The sequence below is a fragment of the Saccoglossus kowalevskii genome, chromosome 16 (genome assembly GCF_978046115.1).
Source record: "Saccoglossus kowalevskii chromosome 16, keSacKowa6.1, whole genome shotgun sequence".
NCBI lineage: Eukaryota > Metazoa > Hemichordata > Enteropneusta > Harrimaniidae > Saccoglossus > Saccoglossus kowalevskii.
Genome location: NC_140656.1, coordinates 16,523,225 through 16,542,254, shown reverse-complemented (window position 1 = coordinate 16,542,254; position 19,030 = coordinate 16,523,225). Strand labels below are relative to the sequence as shown.

The 19,030-nt window shown below is 37.3% G+C and overlaps 1 protein-coding gene across 2 annotated transcripts; it reads right to left on the bottom strand.

Annotated features, from left to right (window-relative positions):
* On the bottom strand, window positions 1-18,759 carry LOC100373916 (protein-tyrosine sulfotransferase 1). 2 transcript variants are annotated; one of them, XM_006815255.3, is made up of 3 exons: window positions 18,512-18,759; window positions 3,541-4,510; window positions 1-2,362 (listed from the first exon to the last, which is right to left on the bottom strand). In XM_006815255.3, the coding sequence occupies exons 2-3, from the start codon at window positions 4,437-4,439 to the stop codon at window positions 2,047-2,049; spliced, it is 1,215 nt and encodes a 404-aa protein (XP_006815318.1). In that variant the 5' UTR covers window positions 4,440-4,510; window positions 18,512-18,759; the 3' UTR covers window positions 1-2,046. The 2 variants fall into 2 exon arrangements, with proteins under 2 accessions (XP_006815318.1, XP_085347254.1); XM_085491128.1 differs by lacking the exon at window positions 18,512-18,759 and adding an exon at window positions 5,728-5,951.
* Window positions 18,760-19,030: the final 271 nt, after the last annotated feature.

Below are 19,030 nucleotides of genomic sequence, written 5' to 3'. Positions count from 1 at the left end.
TACAAATTGCCTGTAGTTTATTTTCCATACACAAAAATATTTCCTTTTTTTTACAACTGAAATCTCTGAAAAAAAATTGGATTTCCAGCAGCTTACTCTCAGACACAAGCAATTTAATTACTAGTAACACGTGACATTTAGTATCAAACACAAACATAAGTTAGGATTATTTTTAATATCTTAAAACAATTACAATTTGGACATAATACATTGTTGCCATGACAACCGTGAACTACATGTATCTGATTCATGTGGGTTTGTAAATATTGGCCTAGAAATGGGACTTTGAATTTGATAACTGGGAGCTTTGTTCATGGGGATTGCGAGAGGTATGAGATCAAATCAGCTTATACATCGCGTCCTCTAGCGACGAAACGTGACGTAAATGGATGATACAAAGAAAAAACTTCTGTGGGCGTCGTCCATCTATCTAGATTGTGTTTTGAGAGATGTTATTGAATTCTAGACGACGAAAGATTACACAACCAATCACAGTTGTTAATCTGTGAGATACTGCTTTCTCCTTTATAAATCACTTCGACTTAAAGGGCAGTAGTCGTCGCGCCACGCATGCGCGAGATATATGGGTCTCATATAAACAAAGATGGCGACTTTGACTGTTGCGCAGATCAACGAGTACAAACTGAGAGGTTACCAAGCTTTAATTAGGTAATTTTTAGACGGCATGGAAGGAGTCACCTGCGGTAATAATTGCAAGTCGCGCCCAAGTAAAACCTCATACTTATATAACCTCATAGAAGAGCGCATAGGATTGTGGGAAAATCAGTCTTTATCAACACAAATGTTGCACATGCGCAGCGCGACGACTGCCGCGCTTTAAAGCGGAGGGGTCGTCACCTGTGCACTTGCGTGAATTGAGTCCCAACTGGCGATAACCACGCGATACCCCTGCTTTAAATGAATCCTTTAAACATGTAATTAACCAAATTCTTTTCGAGTGCTTTGACTTAACTAACTTGCATGCATAGTTACGCCTATTTTTTTAACTGTGCTATCAGTATCATAACGCGAATCAGCGCGACTGTAAAGATCGCAAACATATAAGTTTCATCGCAAGTTAGCTGAAATATTATGCTGACGATCTTGTCGTGCGCCCGGCACAACTGCGCATAAATTTGTACAAGAGTATTAATCACAGCGGGAAAATTTTGAAGAATCCATTCAAATGCCGATAGGATATTTAATTCGTGGGTCTTTGACAGTACAGTAAGCCAGGAAAAGACGTGGGGAGAATTGGAAATCACACTTAGCAACAAGACATAAACAGTTATCTATGGTGCACAATATGCAATATACGATTACAGTGGGGCGGCACGGCGGGGCGGGGGGGGGGGGTTGCGATCGCCACCAAATCAAGCTGAAACCCTTGTATGTCAGCAAAATTTGTTTCTCAAAATGCAGGAAATAGAATTCCAAAATCAGGACAAAAATACCAATCTTTCACAAAAATACGGTCCGTTGGGGTTATATTAAGCCAACCGATAACAAAATTCGGCCTAATTCGTCGTTTTGTGTGGAAAAATCCCTTGCATACGAACACCTAATTGTCCTGATTTGTAGGAATCTGAAAAACGCGTTTCACAACTTGTCTCTTATATAGTTTTATGCGTCATTCAAGATGGCGCCCCCATATAGTAAATATAGTATTTATTTTATTATCACGTGTGCGCCAGCTGACTGTGGGTGTGGTGTTCTGCTGAGAGTTTTCATTGCTGAATAGGCATAGTGTATACATAATTGTGTTATATATTATTCAGAAAAAAATATGATTTATCGTAAAATAATAACGTGCACATGATTTGCTCGAATAAATAGTGAGTAACACAAACGCTATGTTTAGTGCAAAAAAATAGTTTGTTTCACAATAAGATGCCCTTTTTCAAAACATTTTTTTAACATACTAAACATATCCAGGTTTACCCACATAACTTCTAATAAAGTTAATCTTTACAAAAAAAAATGTTTGTTTGAAGTTTTCTGTATTACAATGGGTTTCGGCATGTAATCATTCTCACTCTTTCTGAATTAAATTCTTGATTTCTGATACTCTTTTGCCAAACGTAGGGCTTCCTCGTTTTTTCGTACTCGCTCTATGGTATCCTTTGGAATGCTGTTATCTGGAAAGATATTGCTCGCTTTCAAGTACTGGGTATTGTTTCTGACTAGCTCGTCGGGTATTCCGTAGTTCGGCGGTATCGCCATAGGATCGTAGCCCAAGTTGGCCAACATCGGCGCAAATTGCGGCATGTTCTTTAGCACTTCTTCTGGTACATGCCCCACCCACGAGGACAGGGCGGCGACGTTAATTGGTCGCACAACTTGGTCTGTTGAGAACTCCAGCCTATAATTAAAAAAAAAAATAGAAGTATATGACGGCATGAGGTTATCGGACAAATAATTGTTTATAATACACAGAAAGAATAAAATACAGTATCATTCTCGTGGTGTATGGTACTGTCACGCGGGAATCGACTTGAACTACCCAGAAATCACGGAAACACGGAACGTGGCCGCTTTGTAGGAAATTCGCGACTGTGCGTGTCGTAGACATTTTTTTCGACGTATTAAACGGACTGAATATCTCGTACGTACACCACTCATCCGAAATTGTAAATCCGGGGCTGGTTCCGCGCTCTCATATTTACACACGGAGTGCCCATAACCTTATCAACTTGTGCGGTCGGCATTTCAGCTCTGTCTCTCTGTCCGTGTCTGTATGTACGTTTTTATACGTCCAGCTCGCTGCAAACACGTTCTTAAACTTATACTATAAATTAAAGTAAACGATAAATTGAGTTCAATATAGTAATGCCCAGTGATGAAAAGAAACGCATATTTCAGGCACTATCTACTGTATATATTTTTTGCTAGTATCTTATTTTAACTAATCTGAAAAATCAAGATGTCACTAATTTAAAATTAAGTATATTACCACAATTGTTGGCTAAATTGGCATTTCCAAATTTGTTTACAGTATTTCCTACTTAGCACCCACGCATATCAGAAGTCGACCGTTGCATTTTCATAATGCTTTATGTTTCTTTCACCAAAAAAAAAATATAATATTATAATTATTATGATTTCCACACCCTCCCATTCCCTTGTTAAGTGCACAAATGTTCGGAAATACTAAAGGTCATCTGCCACCTCCAGGACCTCAATATTAAAATTGCTTAATCGTGAAAACAAGTATTTTATGTTCGTTAATCATTTGCAAGTTTCTCGTTCGCGCGATATTCAGTTCGATTACGTAGGCTCTTACGAAGTCACGAAATTCTCGTGATACGAACTTGATCATGATTACGTTTTGTTCATATTATATATTTATCTACCATGCAAATAATTAGATAGATACATGTATTTGAAGGATCATTATAGTGATCATTGCATGACTGGCCAGGAACGAGACAGCAAATTGTATGACGTACTACTCGGGGGGGGGGATTACAACGAAACTGAAACACGTGATCTATTCCCGCATGCGCAGTTTGGACCACATCCTACTAAACCCCATCTTACCTTGACAGAGAAATTCCTCCTGGTTTACCAACAGTTTCGTGGTGTTTCAAAACGCTGTCGTCCCAAGGTACTTTTAGAAATTTCAGAATTTTTTTCATCCATATTTTCGGATGTAGCACGAGTTGTTCATAATACACGGGTAAGCAGCGGCCTAAACCCAACTCAAGGCACTGTTTGTGCATATGCTCGATGTATCTGTTCCATGTCTGCAGAGCGGAACGGAATGAGTTCAAATCAAACCCTGTCACAGTCACTCGCCGTGTTATAATGGAATGTACAACAGCTCGTCCGTCGCGTACCATGAAGAGGAAAGATGCGTTCGGGAAAATTTTCGCAAGTTGAACCATTGAGAGAAGAACAAGCGGGTCCTTATTGCCTATTAACGAAGCTTTTTCTCCATGTCGCACGGTGATTTCCATGATGTACGCCCCCAACGCTGCTTCCATGATGGTTTCAGACACACCGGCCTCTTGTAGGCGGCTCACTTCTTTTTCGGAAGATAGGATATGCCGATGCATTTGTATAATCATCGGAATAATTCGGGTCTCTTCTCCTATTCGAATGTCCGGGTGAGCATCTAACATTGCGCGCATTAGCGTGGTTCCACTCCTCGGCACTCCACCGATGAACACAATCGGCCGGTTTCGATCATTGTCGGAAAATTTCGTAAAATTAAGTACTTCCCAGTTATCGGAGATCACCTTTGACTGGTCCTGTAGAATTTCTTTGAACACTGCCCTGGCATGCTTCCTCGAGTCAGATGCCATTTTCTGATAATATTCGAAGTTGTTTGGAATATCACCATCTTCGAAACCCATCAAGAGTAGTAGATTGATTACCAATATGCCAAATATAAGTATCGCGAGAATCTTCACGCCATGGCGAAGTCGTTTGCCCATTATGATAGCAACTTTTCACCCCCATCGTTGTCATGGCAACTGATGCTTGGTATCCATCTCTGAAATGGTATCTGCAAATAGAAGATGCAATGATATCAGTAAAGCAGTCGACGTCACAGACACAAACACATTAGGTGATTCTACGGATGACCCGATTTTATTGTTGTTGTTCAATAGACTTCATAATTCAGAATGAACTTCTCATATTTGCACTAGTATCGTGAGTTACACGTTCTCTCATGTCACTGAACTTCAACAGATCTACTGGGAACAACAATCACAACCAATAAACATAAAAAAAATGTTACCAAGACCACTTTTCAGAAAACTATATAATCATACACATTTGAACGCAGATGTGTAAATAGTTTCTCGTGACATTTATCAATTTAGGAACAGTTTGCGTCAGATTGAATTGGATCTCCGGGGAATACTCGCAATTACAAAGAACATATGCTCGTTATGCAGCGTAATTGTATTTGTAATCGAGAATCCCTGCTCTGGCTCTTTAGTGTTAAACGATATAATACATCGAAGAGATCTCGTTGGCCGGCAGCCATAGAGCCACAAATCTTGTTTTTTTTTTATGCTCCTCAAAAAATTGATCCATTATCTTCCCTCAATTTTCAATTCCAACAAATATATTGTCGAGTGTATAACTGAAGCATATAAACAACACACACCCTTTTGCAAATTAATCATTTCTAAAAAAAAAAAAAAAAAAAAAAAAAACGAATCCAGGTAAATTGTATATCAATCCGTTGGAATAGTTATTTTGATATACTCCAATGGCGCCATGCGAAATGATCCCGAGAACACTCGAGACAAAAAATAACGCAAGCTTTATGCGCCGCGATAAGTAATTTTCTCATTACAATCTTTAGCCAGTAAACGCGTCCAGGAACATGAATCAGTAGGCTAAACATGGAATTTTTCATGAGATTAAATTACAAGTTAAATCATAGACAATTTTGGAGATGCGGACAGAATACAAGGTGTAGACTGTTTATAAAGACTAATCGAGTGGAAAGACAAAGCAAAACAAGAAGACAGGGCTCAATGGGGGAAAAAAAGGCCAAACAAAATACACAAATCAATGAGGGACAACCAGTTTAATTAGAGCAGTGAACACGATTTCAGGCAATGTAGTTTCCATCCTGAAATAAAATTTTCGTGAAATATGGATTCTCTACAGCTTTAAGATAAAAATATGGAGATACCGAAAACGTCAAAGCTCCCAACACGGAAAGTCTTACGGAAGCGTTGGGCTGTAAAATGTGTCAAATACCTGTCCAGTCAGCATCCACGCATGGAAAACGCTACTTGTAGGTAAACCAGATATTCGCTTATCGCACGCGAACAGACAGACGTGACCACAGTACTGAGTAACACGCTACCGTGTTGTGCAGTTGTACGCTGATTCACCGGAGACGAGCTATCACGATAAACATTCATCAGTGGAGGCGCGACGTAAGCTAGTGTTTCCACGGCAACAGGACATCATTGACAATCATCTTCTAATGAAGTGCTCCAAGAACACGTTTATATATTTATATAATTTTAATAAACTATGACGTCACACACTTGAAAGCGCGTATGCGGTTGATCAGCACGTTAGGCTCGCAAATATATTTGCGATGTATTATCACCAGGTCATTGTCGTAGATCGAAACGAGTGCGTGAACATCCATAAATCAGCACTGCAAGTACGGGTTGAACAACAAAGGCACACGTAACGTGATCTATTGTACTGGGCTATAAACAAGCATAGACACGGTAGTTTGCTTACATCACTCCGCATACGAACTTGATCACTGATCTTGTTAAGATATATATATGCGCACTTACGTACATAATTGGATCAATATTTCTTCGCGTCGATTACATACATTTTGTTGTAGAGTAATTTAAATATTATAAACTAGGGGCCAGCACTATATCACGTGGTTCTTTAACATCAAATTGAATGGCTGTTTGCTGTGTACGTTAGGAACACTCGCCCACCTGTATCACGCACACATTTACATGCGATTACCTTACACGAGCAGAGGTTGTATTAAGATATTAACATATACAGAAGGTGCTTATACTGGGCATACCATACATGGATGCGTGGACGCAGGCGTAAGGATATTGAAAGGCAGATTACCCCGACTGTAGTCCCGTATAGTTGATGTACAAATAGCTGAGAGCAGAAATATCAGATAGAATTAAAATAAACTTGTTGGGAGAATCGATAAACTGTTGTCGTTTGTATTATTGCTGAACTATGTATAACTCGCTGATAATCTAAATTGCGTAGAAAAACAAACAGAAAGCAAAAACATTTTCCAATTATATTTACATAGGATTGCCCCTCCCACATTAACCACGCTCATTATCCTGCTCAGTTAATTCAAAATGTGAATTTCTCTTCCATAATGCATTGTAATATCCTGCCCAGCAGCTGCATCACTTGAATACGTGAATGCAGACAATATTGCAAAACAGAATGCTCAGTGCTCGAAGCTACTTATGAGAATGTACAGGATTCGCTAGCCGACCCTAACACCTTACAGTCGGACCAATCATAGAGCAGCTTGTAATAATAATAATAATAATAATAATCTTTATTGAAACCGTATCCCGGAGTGGGATCTTAGTTGAAAATACAATAAAGTAATACAAAAAAGATAGCAAACAAACAAAAAAACACAAGACATTCAAAGACAATAGAAAATAAAAAATTAAATTAAATTATTTGGCGGTTGGTTGAGGCAACTGGCATTTTAAGATTTTAAGATTTTGTATGTCGACAGTTTTTCTCTTGGCTAGATATTGCTAAAATGTCGGAGCTTTGTCAACGCTGGAACATACTCAAAACACGATTTTAAAATATAGGGAATCGAGGCACGCGTATGTGATTAAAAGTCGAACGAGTTGCTGGCCTCAGTTACGGGAAGGTGAGGCGATGTGTGACTTCTTGTCCTGGCTCCCTGTTTACTTATCTCAAGCGCGATCAACTAGATGGCAAACTACAAAAAAACAGACAAGACGTAGACGCTTCCAGCATGCAAGCGGAGTGAAAAAAACCAAACAGTTGTAAATGATAAGTAATCATGTCGACAACTTCTAGCCTGGCAGCCTCCAGTGTTAAATAATTATTTTTTTTGTATATTTTGCATGTAGGAGGAATGCCCGGAAGCGCGATTTATTTTTCACGCAAAACAAGCGTTTTCGCATTGTGGGGCGAAATTAAAAAAATATTCACGCATTTTTTTCTTCAAAGGCAGGAAATTTTGTATGGAGGGGCGAAATCTGCTCACCATAGCATCCATCCTTCGCACCAAAGGGTCGACCTTACTAGAGGATCCGAGGGCATGCTCCCCCGGAAAAAATGAAATCTAGGCCCTCTGAAACGCTATTTTCTGCATTATGAAAGGCAAATTCAGCTTAAAATTTCGATGGGGCGACCACCGCCACTGCCTTTCAATGCCACTTCATTGAGTAGTAAAAACCGTGAATAGTGGCAAAAAATTACGGTCCATTTCACCGGGGATCGCGAAAAAGTGCGTCATACAAAATATTTTTTTAAAGGTTTGAGGAAAGGTAAATGTAGACTAAACCCACCCATAGGTCCATGACCCATCCAATGGCGATCGCTATGTTTATATAACTGTATCATCGGCTTTACGTAATCCATTGCGCCCCCCATAAATCGGGAATTGATAACACGACGCCATGACAGTTTCAGGCAAGGCTTTGATTTCGCAGACGATTTTTCGTTCGTTTCCCTCGAATTATGAATATTTTTTTCACCTGACGATTGAACATCAGCAAGCGTTGGTGTATGATGGATTTTGGCATGTCGTCGTGATGCAATAGCCATTTTTGTGGACGATTAACGCCACTTTCTTAAAACGGGCATTATCTCAGTTCGTGTTTTTTGGTTGGTCAAAGAGCTCTCACAGTTTTTGACAGTTTATCTTGAAATTTTCACCCTATTTCGACGACTTCTTTACGAACAAAAATGGACGTCTGGACTTATTTTTAAAGCTTTGCATTCTTGGACAATGACATTCAGATTGTGAAATACTGACCGGGATTGAATAAACGGCAAACATCCTGCTTGGCAGTTTTGTAATATGAAAACAAAAAATGTTACATGTATATATACGCCTGGACGCCGATTTGTTAATAAACAACTGATAAACGTAGTGTGAAAGTTTCATTTGAAATAAACAACAATTGTGGGAGCTATTCAGATTTGAACACAAGTGGAGATAATGGTTAATTTGCATAATTATTCATTCAGAAAGAAGTTTGCCAATGCTCATAATTAAAATGGCCGTAACAGTCCCAAATTAAAACCTATTATCGTTTTGTAAAAAAGTTAAATATAGTGCATAATATGGAGATCCCTTCATTTCTTTTTTTTCATCATGTTTCTTTCTTATTATGTACAGCCTTGCTAAATCTTGCTAAGCATTCAAAAAAGAGAATGTTTGTACATGTTTTCTATATTTTAAAATCGTCTTTTGAGTATGCTCCACTATTCACAATGCAGACAAGATTGTTTGGATAATAATAACTTGAAGCACAAGCAAAAAATCACTCCCAAGTGCCCAAGAGCCTGCATCTATACCAAACTTAACCTGCAGAGGTAAATGTCCATATGACACGGTGTGACAAACATGTCCCGAACTCCTCGGCAATGTTGGTGGATACTCAATAGAAGATGTATGTTTGTGTGTTGATGCTCAACTCATACAACGATATGCGACGGTAAACTTTGTCATACAAGTAATGAAAAATATTTGTTCAGTTTTGTAGTCGTCAGTGATTTCATTACATTATGACGACGAAAACAAATTAACATGATTCAGAGCCATTTTTATTTATAAATATAAAATATAAATATAAAAACACGTGTGCTTGGCTGTCACGCTTTGAAATGCCACCCCCTCATTTTCTGTAATCTTACCCCAAAACTAGTACCCTAAAGCTACGTCATATTCATGCGTGGGCGACTGCTATAACCATCTAACGGCAATCACGGTATTTGATTAGATCGCCGTATCTGAGGATGACTCTTGCAAATAATTGCATTGTAAGACGTCTTGTATGTCTTGCCTCAAATAAATATTGTGTTGTGGACGTATTGAGCTAAGAAAAATGACAGTCTGCATTTTGTTCTATGAATGTTGATTTGTTTTCGTTAAATGTATTACTACAGACATTTTGTATAAAGGGCTCACCATGCACAGCCCATTTGTGTTTTATTAATTCACTTCATCTACTTAACAATTTCCCCTTTTCTGCTACCATGGTAACAGTCTAACTTGCACAATTGACCATTCTACATGATAACGATGCCCACATATGACATTATAAAAGACACTGAGAACTGGCTCTAAAAAACGGATACGAATTTCCCGCATTGGGGTTGAAAAATAGAAGCACATCCAATATGCAGATTGAAAATGCCAGTCTTAGTTCAGTTCATTTAAAAGATCATATTGGCATCCTCTTTATTGTCGAAGAATGTGTGGTCACGCAATGTCGGGAACGATGTGAACTACCATAGAAGGAGACATCCAGCAATCCAGAATATACCGCAGAGCAAAGAATGGTAAAAATCGCCATGGAAGTTGTTATTAATTCTAAAAATCGATACCAGTGCTGGATGACGTATTGGATGATACCTCACTAGGGAACGCTTGTGTTACATCCTTTCAATTATAGATATCTGATTTAAATATATATTGTTGCAATTCATTGAAATCGACGCAACGGAGCCGAGTTACACCAGCAATCAACAGGAGTAACAATTTTCGAAGAAATGCATTAGAAATTTGAGTTCTGTTAAGACGGATAATCGCAGTGGTATAATTTAAATGTTAAAAGTTAAAGAGTACGGAAAGTACTCGAATGTGCAGATGAGTAGTTAAAACCGGCACTAGTCAAGTATTTACCAATCTCTTAAATATACATCATCAATGCATTCATATCAGTTTCATTCATATGTATTTCTGCCTTCTCTGGTTGTTTTGCAAGCCCGAAACATAAATTACACAGTAGGGGTAAACCCTGTTGTAATCTAAAATCGGCAATAAATAATTTCAAATACGGAGATAGGGCGTAATGAAGATCACTGCGGCCTTCAATTGTTTAGGTTTCGAAAGATACATGAGAAATTAATTTTTCAAAAATACCCAAACGATGCAAAAAAAATGGCTGTCGTCTGAAGTGGCTCACTCGTGAACGACCCAGAAGTTTTGTCGAGCCTCAAAACGTCTGTAATTTTATGGAATTATGTCGATCGAAAGGATTTTACATATATCAACGTTGCCACTCACAAGAAACTACGAGTTTAAACCTCGCAGCGCCGAAATACAGGCGAATTTACGCCATCCACAATCGCTGCATGCTAGTTCCAGTGCCCATTTCATTTAATCGCGATTGCAAATATTAGTTTTTTTGGTGATTTAAAGTTATTTCTGAATGAAGTTTGTACACTTAATGGGAATAACCTCCACATACAAAATCGCCATCGCTTATAAGTATATGTTGTGAAAGTGGTCACAAGTTGTGTGGTATGCTCGCCTCGCCGATTGTTATTGCTTGACTAATAACATTTCATATACAACGTTTTTCTGAACTCTCATTTTTAAAATATTTTTATCAGTGTTATGGTAGTAGTGATTGTTGCTTTCCTGTTGCGCCGTAGCGCGGCGTAAATACAAACAGAATCACGCGTACACAATGTTGCAGTGGGTCAATAGGCTAAGAGATACTTATCGTGACTAGAAATCCTTTCCCTTATTTTTTTTAAATATTTATTAATATCAATGACAGATGAACCTAACCAACCAATCAATGTACGCAGTGTGCAATGACATCATTTTAAAATGTCCAAATGTTATTCCATTGGCCAATAGAAATCTCTTGTTTCAGTTTGAGATGTTGAATATATAAATATTTATGAAAAATCAGGGGAATAGATCTGTAGTTGATATAGTAATGATATACTAAAACAGATTTGTTTACTAAAACACTAACGTACCCGGTAGCAGAATTGTGAATCACACGTAAGGGAACTCGTTGTCAGAACATGGCACGTCTGCCAGTGCGTGTCTTTTTATATTCTTTGCATATTCAAAAAAATAGCTTGGGGGAGCTTTGGACACGCATGACCATCATATTCAGGTAATCATCACAATAAGAGAGCGATGACAATCACTGATGACGATAAGAGAAAACGGCAGCTGTGTCTATTGAAGTTCCTGTACGGCAACAACTAACGGAATTCCTAGTTTAGAAGTATAACATGTCGAAGATGACGAAGAACGTGTTTTTTTATATATACTTACCATCGTGCTATCGTTATCATTAAGAAGTCATTATGCTGAACACCAATAATGTCATCTAAATAATGCTTTTTATTTATTTTTTAATTTTTTTAATTTCTCCTTTCTTATCATCTGCAATCGTGAAACACGAATTACTTGTCAATCATTAAAGCGGAATCTTAACAATTTAGTTTCATTACCATGGTATGATTGTTCCATATTTGTCCACGATAATCTAATGGACACTGTCACGTGGTGTATCACTTTAAAGTATCCCCAATAAGATAACAACTAACAACACGGATACGTGTGTATATTAATAATTCGTATAACAAAGAAAAATCGTGATTTCATACTTTAGAAAGCAATATTTTTTTTTTTAATGAAATAAGTTCTTTAATTTTGCGCTGTTCTAATTACGTTAAACAACCCGGCTAAAGTGTCCTTAAACACAATAAATTGGTCTAATTACAAAATACTAAAATACTAGTAATTCGAACATCGAGCTAACAAACAGAAAAATTACGCGAATTGTCGAAGGTAATGCTTTGGGATAAAACACTTAGGAAAATCCTGTATTATTAGATTTATTTCACTATTATGATACACAGTGGACATGTTATTAATAATACAAATCACGCGGAAGCAGTCAACAGTGTTTCTTAAAACTTGCATCTAATGTGACAAGCTGACGTGACAGTTATATAGATACAGTCGTATTGTATAATGAGTATATCCCAACAAATGGAGTACACGGATACAACTCCCGTACTGGAGTGCTATAATATAATCTGAGAACAATAGCTGGGGCAAATTATACAACTAGTACTGTTAATTGCATGATATAAAGCTATATAATTAATGCAATATGGTCGCCGAGATCACGTCGAGAGTTTGATATTTGGTACACTGGCCGCAGTGATAGGAGAGAGAATTGAATACCAAAACAAATCACGCGACTCTATCGATCTCAATGAGACTTCGACGGCCTCTACGTCTACTAAGGTGTGTTGAATCGCCTCTCTTCAAAGGGGACAACGTTTCTCGATTACAGATACAATTACGCTGCATATCGTAAATATTTGTTGTTTGTTTAAATAATGTATAATAATATAATAATGCCTTCACAGACTTATAACTGTGCATCCACCGCGAACAGTGTAAACCGCGGCGCGGTCTATTATCACGCAGACAGTCACTCTCCAAGAATTCACCGTATATCGTGACGACATTTTGTTATCGTTCAATTGTATTACAAGAAACAATCTGCATCAGCAATTACCGAAATAGCTCTCGTTTCATCAGCGTTACCATGGAGATTCATTTATCAAACGGATTCCTAGTGACATCTATTAGCTTTCGAACGTATTTCTAGTTTAAAAAGAAATTACAGTTATTACGTATGTATGTCACGCGGCGATGCATGCCAAAGAGCGCGTTGACACGGAGCCATGGCACCGTGGTATAACGAGTAACGTACTTTCCAATTATCACAAAAGCTGATCAGTCAATCAATATTCGACAGATCTCACAATCATTGGAACAGCGCCGTATTCTCTGCAATGGCGTAACGATTCACTTTACGTGTGACACCGTTTACAAGTCACGCTCTCTGCGACGAAACGCGCCGGTGACGTAAATAGTCGTGAAAAACGCCCACGGCGTCGATATGGTTTTGATATTTTGGTCGTCTAAATAAAAATAGATAACACTCTTTTATTTTCAGGAATTTGATATATTCTAACTGACGAACAACTAAACAACCAATCAGAGTTTCTGTCTGAACGGCATTGGTGATATTCACTCACGCAGAAGCGCTACGTGACAGCCCTGCCCAGACACTCATGAACAAGGAACACAATATTCATCACTGATTCAATTCATCTTAAATCTCGCTCTCGCGCGACATTACGCGATGTTTTGAAATTATCTAGTTTACTGCTGGTGTTAAAACGGATGACAATTTAAATTAGTATGTTTATTAGTAAGTAAAAAAACAGCGCCTTCACTTACACTTTAAGATAACTAAGATAACTACAACGGAGTTCGGACTGCAGTTCATTTAGCCTCAAACTCGTCTGAAGACAAATACATGTAAAAGCAACAACGTAAAATTATTCTGAATCAAAGAAACTCCAGAAGAAAGTATGAAACGCCGGCAAATTTGGCGGGAAAATTATTATACTATTCCAAATACAGCAACGGACCAAACGCCTAAAACAAACCATGCCACGTACATGTGACCTATATACGGGACAAGACAATATGCCAATGCGGTACGAGACGCAGACACGTTCGATGAGGCATCGTGAACTTCGACCTTCAAGAACGCTTTCACATTTACATTTTCACTAAGTCAGTTACAATCATATTTCAAGTCACGTGTTTAAAGTAAATCACTGATTTTATTCACGATGCACTCTTACGGCTCGTGTTACTGAAGAGATAAATTCTATTCCAAAAACATACTCTCCATTGGTACTTATTATGATATATATAACACTTTAAATGCATTTATCATCTCGAAAACGATGGCTTTTAAATGGATAATAAATGCTATGTAATGTATTCTAGTGGCGTTCCAAGCATTTCACATTTAACGCATTTCCATGTATTAGTTGCTAACATGTGCAGAGTGTAGGTTAAACTTGAACTGTGTGACCCATTTTCACAATGTAACAACTCTCACTTTACACGTCCAAATTTTGGCACTTTGAATTATTTCTGTAATTTAAAGTACTATACTTTGTTACACATTTTTTCCAGCGTTGGGGACACTGCATATATTTTAATAAATGCGTAGACAATAAAGACATTTAAAAACGGGAAATGGTCAGCGATTACAAGTGAATAATCAATTATCCTCCTCAGAATTCAGTGTGAATGTAGATATAGCGACAGTAACTTGAAAATGCTATCCACGTATTTGGTCGCATCTTAGTAAGACAAAATGTATTCCTTGTTATACGAACCTCCATCTTCTAATGACATTTTGTAGTTACCTGTGGATATCTCAAACTAAGTTTACGTGTATTTGTTATAATTCGGTCGTAACAGAAAATTAGCCTGGAACGATTATTTACAATCACAAAAAATATGATACCACCGCCGGGAGATATGATTTCTGATTTATTTTCAAACATATATTTTATTTTGGAACTAAATAACCAATTTACGCAGATGCTCATAACATGTTTTATTTTCAGATTTGCAGTATCGTTACGTAACTACGATAAATACTTTCCATTTTCGAAATTGATAAATTTTTTTCGTTTTTACGGAGCCGGAAAACAATATTTTTACCAAGTAAAATCATATTTATTAAAGTTATAGTTTATACTTGAGTTGTTGAATACGCTACTTATTTTGTAATTTCATTTAGCTGTTTCAGTCATAATTCAAGACAAATGAAATAACAAACAAATATTATGTTTTGTCTCTAATTAATATTCCCGTGAATTCATTAATTACTAAAATTATTATTGGTATGCATATGGAATACATTTTTTTAATGAAATGTTCTAAACATATTTCTGAATTCACTGGTCAAAATCAATTGTTTTGGTTTTTTTGCCAAAAAACGACATAATTTCACAATGTCGAAAACTGGAGGTCTTTATCATAGTGTTACGTTTGATTGACAATCCAATAGTTCTATATTTGTTAAAACATGCGATTCTTACCAACGAAATAAAATTATCATACACATATTTCTAACTCTGAATCTAAGATAAAACAGAACGAATTGAACTGTTCATACAAACTGTGTCACTATGTTGTTTCTTTGAACGTTAATAACCTATTAATTAGAGTCGACATCGCCGACATTTAACGCAAAGACAGTTCTTTTGAATTACACCTTTACGACGTGCTGAAAAATACCCAATATGTTTGTCGTCGTGGTGATTTAGAATATAACACGAATGTAACACGAGTCAACACCTCATCATTTGCCGACAGAACTGATTTCTATAACGTATAAACAGAGTTTAGAAGTAACTAACATCTCGTCTCGTCCTTTTAGTAGAAAATCTCACATTTATTGCAGATGATGGACACCTTTTCCAAGTCTCCTAATTGACCATTATTTTGTTGTAATTGCACGCTGCGAGACATTTGACGGACTGGCCATGACATGCAGGTGCTGTCCGAGCTTGATTAGGGGACATATTGCCTAATGGAGCTGTCAATAGTATAGCAAACAATGAAGGCTGGCAGTTTTATTAAATAGATTTACCTTCAGATGACATGTGTTCAAAAATACAATGTGAATGATTGGCGTCTTTTGAATCGAATAAATCAAATTTCCCGTGACAGAGAGTACAGGCCTTTCCTCTGTATTTAACTGAGCTTCATCTCAGACCATAATATTCAACAAAATGGTATCAAGTTTTATGATAGCAAAAAATAGTGGATTCATTTTTTATTCAATATTGTTACCGGGATTTCAACCATACAGATAGTTCAGTTCAGTCGAGGCACATATACAAGGCAGAAGTATATACGTCGAGAAAAATCCGTCCACAAACAAACTGCTCTGTGATTTTTCTGACTGTTAGGTTTGGGTAACAAATCAGTCAGAATCTTGTAGTAGTAGGTAACAGGTTCACATACAGTGACACAGACAGTCCGCTAAGCAAATGATGTTACACAACGTACATGCACATGCTTTCCTTCTAGTAATACTTTTTAAAACATTTCCATAGTTACGTGTACAGTTAATGAGTGACTTAAAACATTTATTACGTTACGTTAAATAAACAAGTTTTGATTTATGTCGATTCGAAGTTATTACGCCATTTAAATGACAGACAAGTCGTAAACATTAATTCATGCTATACTAAATCTTATAACCACAAGTCAGCGAGCACAGTTTTGAGACACACCTTTCGTCGTAACGTAAATTTAAAGCACATTATAAAAATCAAAAGAGTCTAATGATATGTTTTACTGTTAGACGGCAACCTATCTGAGCAAATTATTCTGACAATGAATGAGATTGCTTGCCGGGAATTTAGTGTTCATCATGATTCTGGTTTCGCAATACGTCGAAATCATAGCCAATCGCATCACGAAATTATAATGCCTGAATTCTTTTTAAGATTATAATCTGAGAACGGGCACAATTCCGTTCAGTTATTCTTGTTTTTGTTCTGCGTTTTACATCGTTTTGTTTAAAAACAGATACATACAATATAATTCGGGAAGCACTTTTGTCAGATTATCTTACAAATGTAATATCATGAACAATTCTCGTATGAACGCACACACATATTTTCGGTCGCACAATCCTTTACGCTCCCATGTTACATGTTATGAAATATATCTATATTATTTCTTTTGAAACCAATTTTGTATTCATTACTAGAAATACACGTTGAGTAACTGACATGGACTGATTTAATTAGTCTCCAATTTAATCGTTTTAATGGCGGTCAGGGTTTTTCTCATTATTCATCACAACAATGACTCCGTGTTATGCTCGTGTAGCCGGAAAGCACTAACGTAAACGATAACAAAACAAAATATATGGTCCGAATTCCATTGCAATAAGACTGTTCAGTTTGAGCTATTGAATTATCAAACAGTAGTATATGCGTACTCGTTATTTGGAATAAATTAATATTTAGTTTTCATGCCACATGTAAATAGTACTAGTATTGTGGATTGGTCGGCGATTACAAGTGAATATTTAATTACCCTCGCATCTTAGAAAGACAAAATGTTTTCTTTGTTACACAAACCTCCATCTTCTAATTTATTGTATTTTGTAGTTACCTGTGAATATATCTCAATAGGGTTTGAAATTTGAAATTTAAGATTATTTGTTATAATTCTGTCGCAATTATCTTAAAGCGATTATTTACAATTGCAGAAATTAAGATACCACCACTGGTGATGTGTCAATTGCAGTTCTAATACTATATGCGTCGTGGTGTGTCTTACCGATTCAACGCATGTCCTTTAAAATATGAAATCACAATGGCCCCGTAATCATTGGATGATGACAATATATTTGCAAATTTTATGGAGCCAATATGATTATATTCAGAGTCCCAACATCCACATTGTGAACATTATTGGCAAGATTCAATGGACTCAGGTTACGTTCCGCGAGCAAAGAATGTTTTCACATATTTTTGCATATTCAGTGCTTGCGGTGGTATTTTAACGCGTTATGATATGTGTCCCGTGTCGTTTATAACTCACGCGAACCAATTGATCAATTATGCGCAAAATTAACGGCGCCGCCAGGAATGATGTGATCATACCGTTACGGTGACTGCTTCGTTTAGTGAGTCGACCAAGATCAAATGAACTGGCGATGCTAACGCTACATTTCCATCCCAGAATAAAACAACATGGCGGAATCTAGACCTAAATGTTCGCGCAGACAACGTCTGCATAGAAAAAAAAGCCACTAGCATTCACCCCTAACCAGTATCATGGTCATACACACGTTCGTCCATTGATGCTCTCATTGTGCCTGCTGGAGGTATTTATCACAACAGCGGGTCGTCGCGGGGCAAATCATGATGGGTATTAGTTGTCCGGCATTGGTTGCTACAGTACTACTCGTATGACTGAGTTGAGTGTATATAGATATATAAATATAATATACACGTATACAACAACTTCTTTCTATGCTTCACGCGAGATAGAAACTGACATAATCAACACAGTGACGAGCATTTTCAGCGACGTTTACACTGAAAAAAAACACTCCATAACTGTACTTACCTCGCGAATCTTCGAGAGATTCCCCCACACAACAATAAGGTACAAAGCGCCAATCTACGAAATTGATATTGGAGAAGACAAGGTGTGATAATAGCTATCAGTTTAAACACACACGCCTCGCGAGGAAATCCCGTTCATTGTTGTACGGTTTTTTAAAGAGGGACTCTTCGCTGTATGGACCGATGGATCGATACTTCAATGACATAGTCTTCTTATAATGTTATAGCCGCAGCGATTGAAACAATCCGAGTCGACAATCTTATTTCATCTCTGCCGATGTCCGAGCATGCGCCGAAGTTGCTCCCCATATGTGAATAAAACATGACCAGGGATGCTCGGCTAGATGAAAGGAATGCGCAATCACCGTCAATGAGTTTTATAAATACTAAAATTTGCTGATAACACTTGATTGGTTTTTATTTTCCTTTTAACAAATCGCGCACAAGGTTTGTTCCTAATTTTAATGGAAAACAGATTTTGTTTATTTAAAAATGAATGCGATATAAATTTGGTGGGAAT

Coding starts and splice junctions, on each gene's coding strand:
- LOC100373916 (XM_006815255.3), bottom strand. CDS start 4,439: ATGGGCAAACGACTTCGCCATGGCGTGAAGATTCTCGCGATACTTATA. Junction 2,363..3,540: donor GGAGGAATTTCTCTGTCAAG/GTAAGATGGGGT, acceptor TTTTAATTATAG/GCTGGAGTTCTCAACAGACC.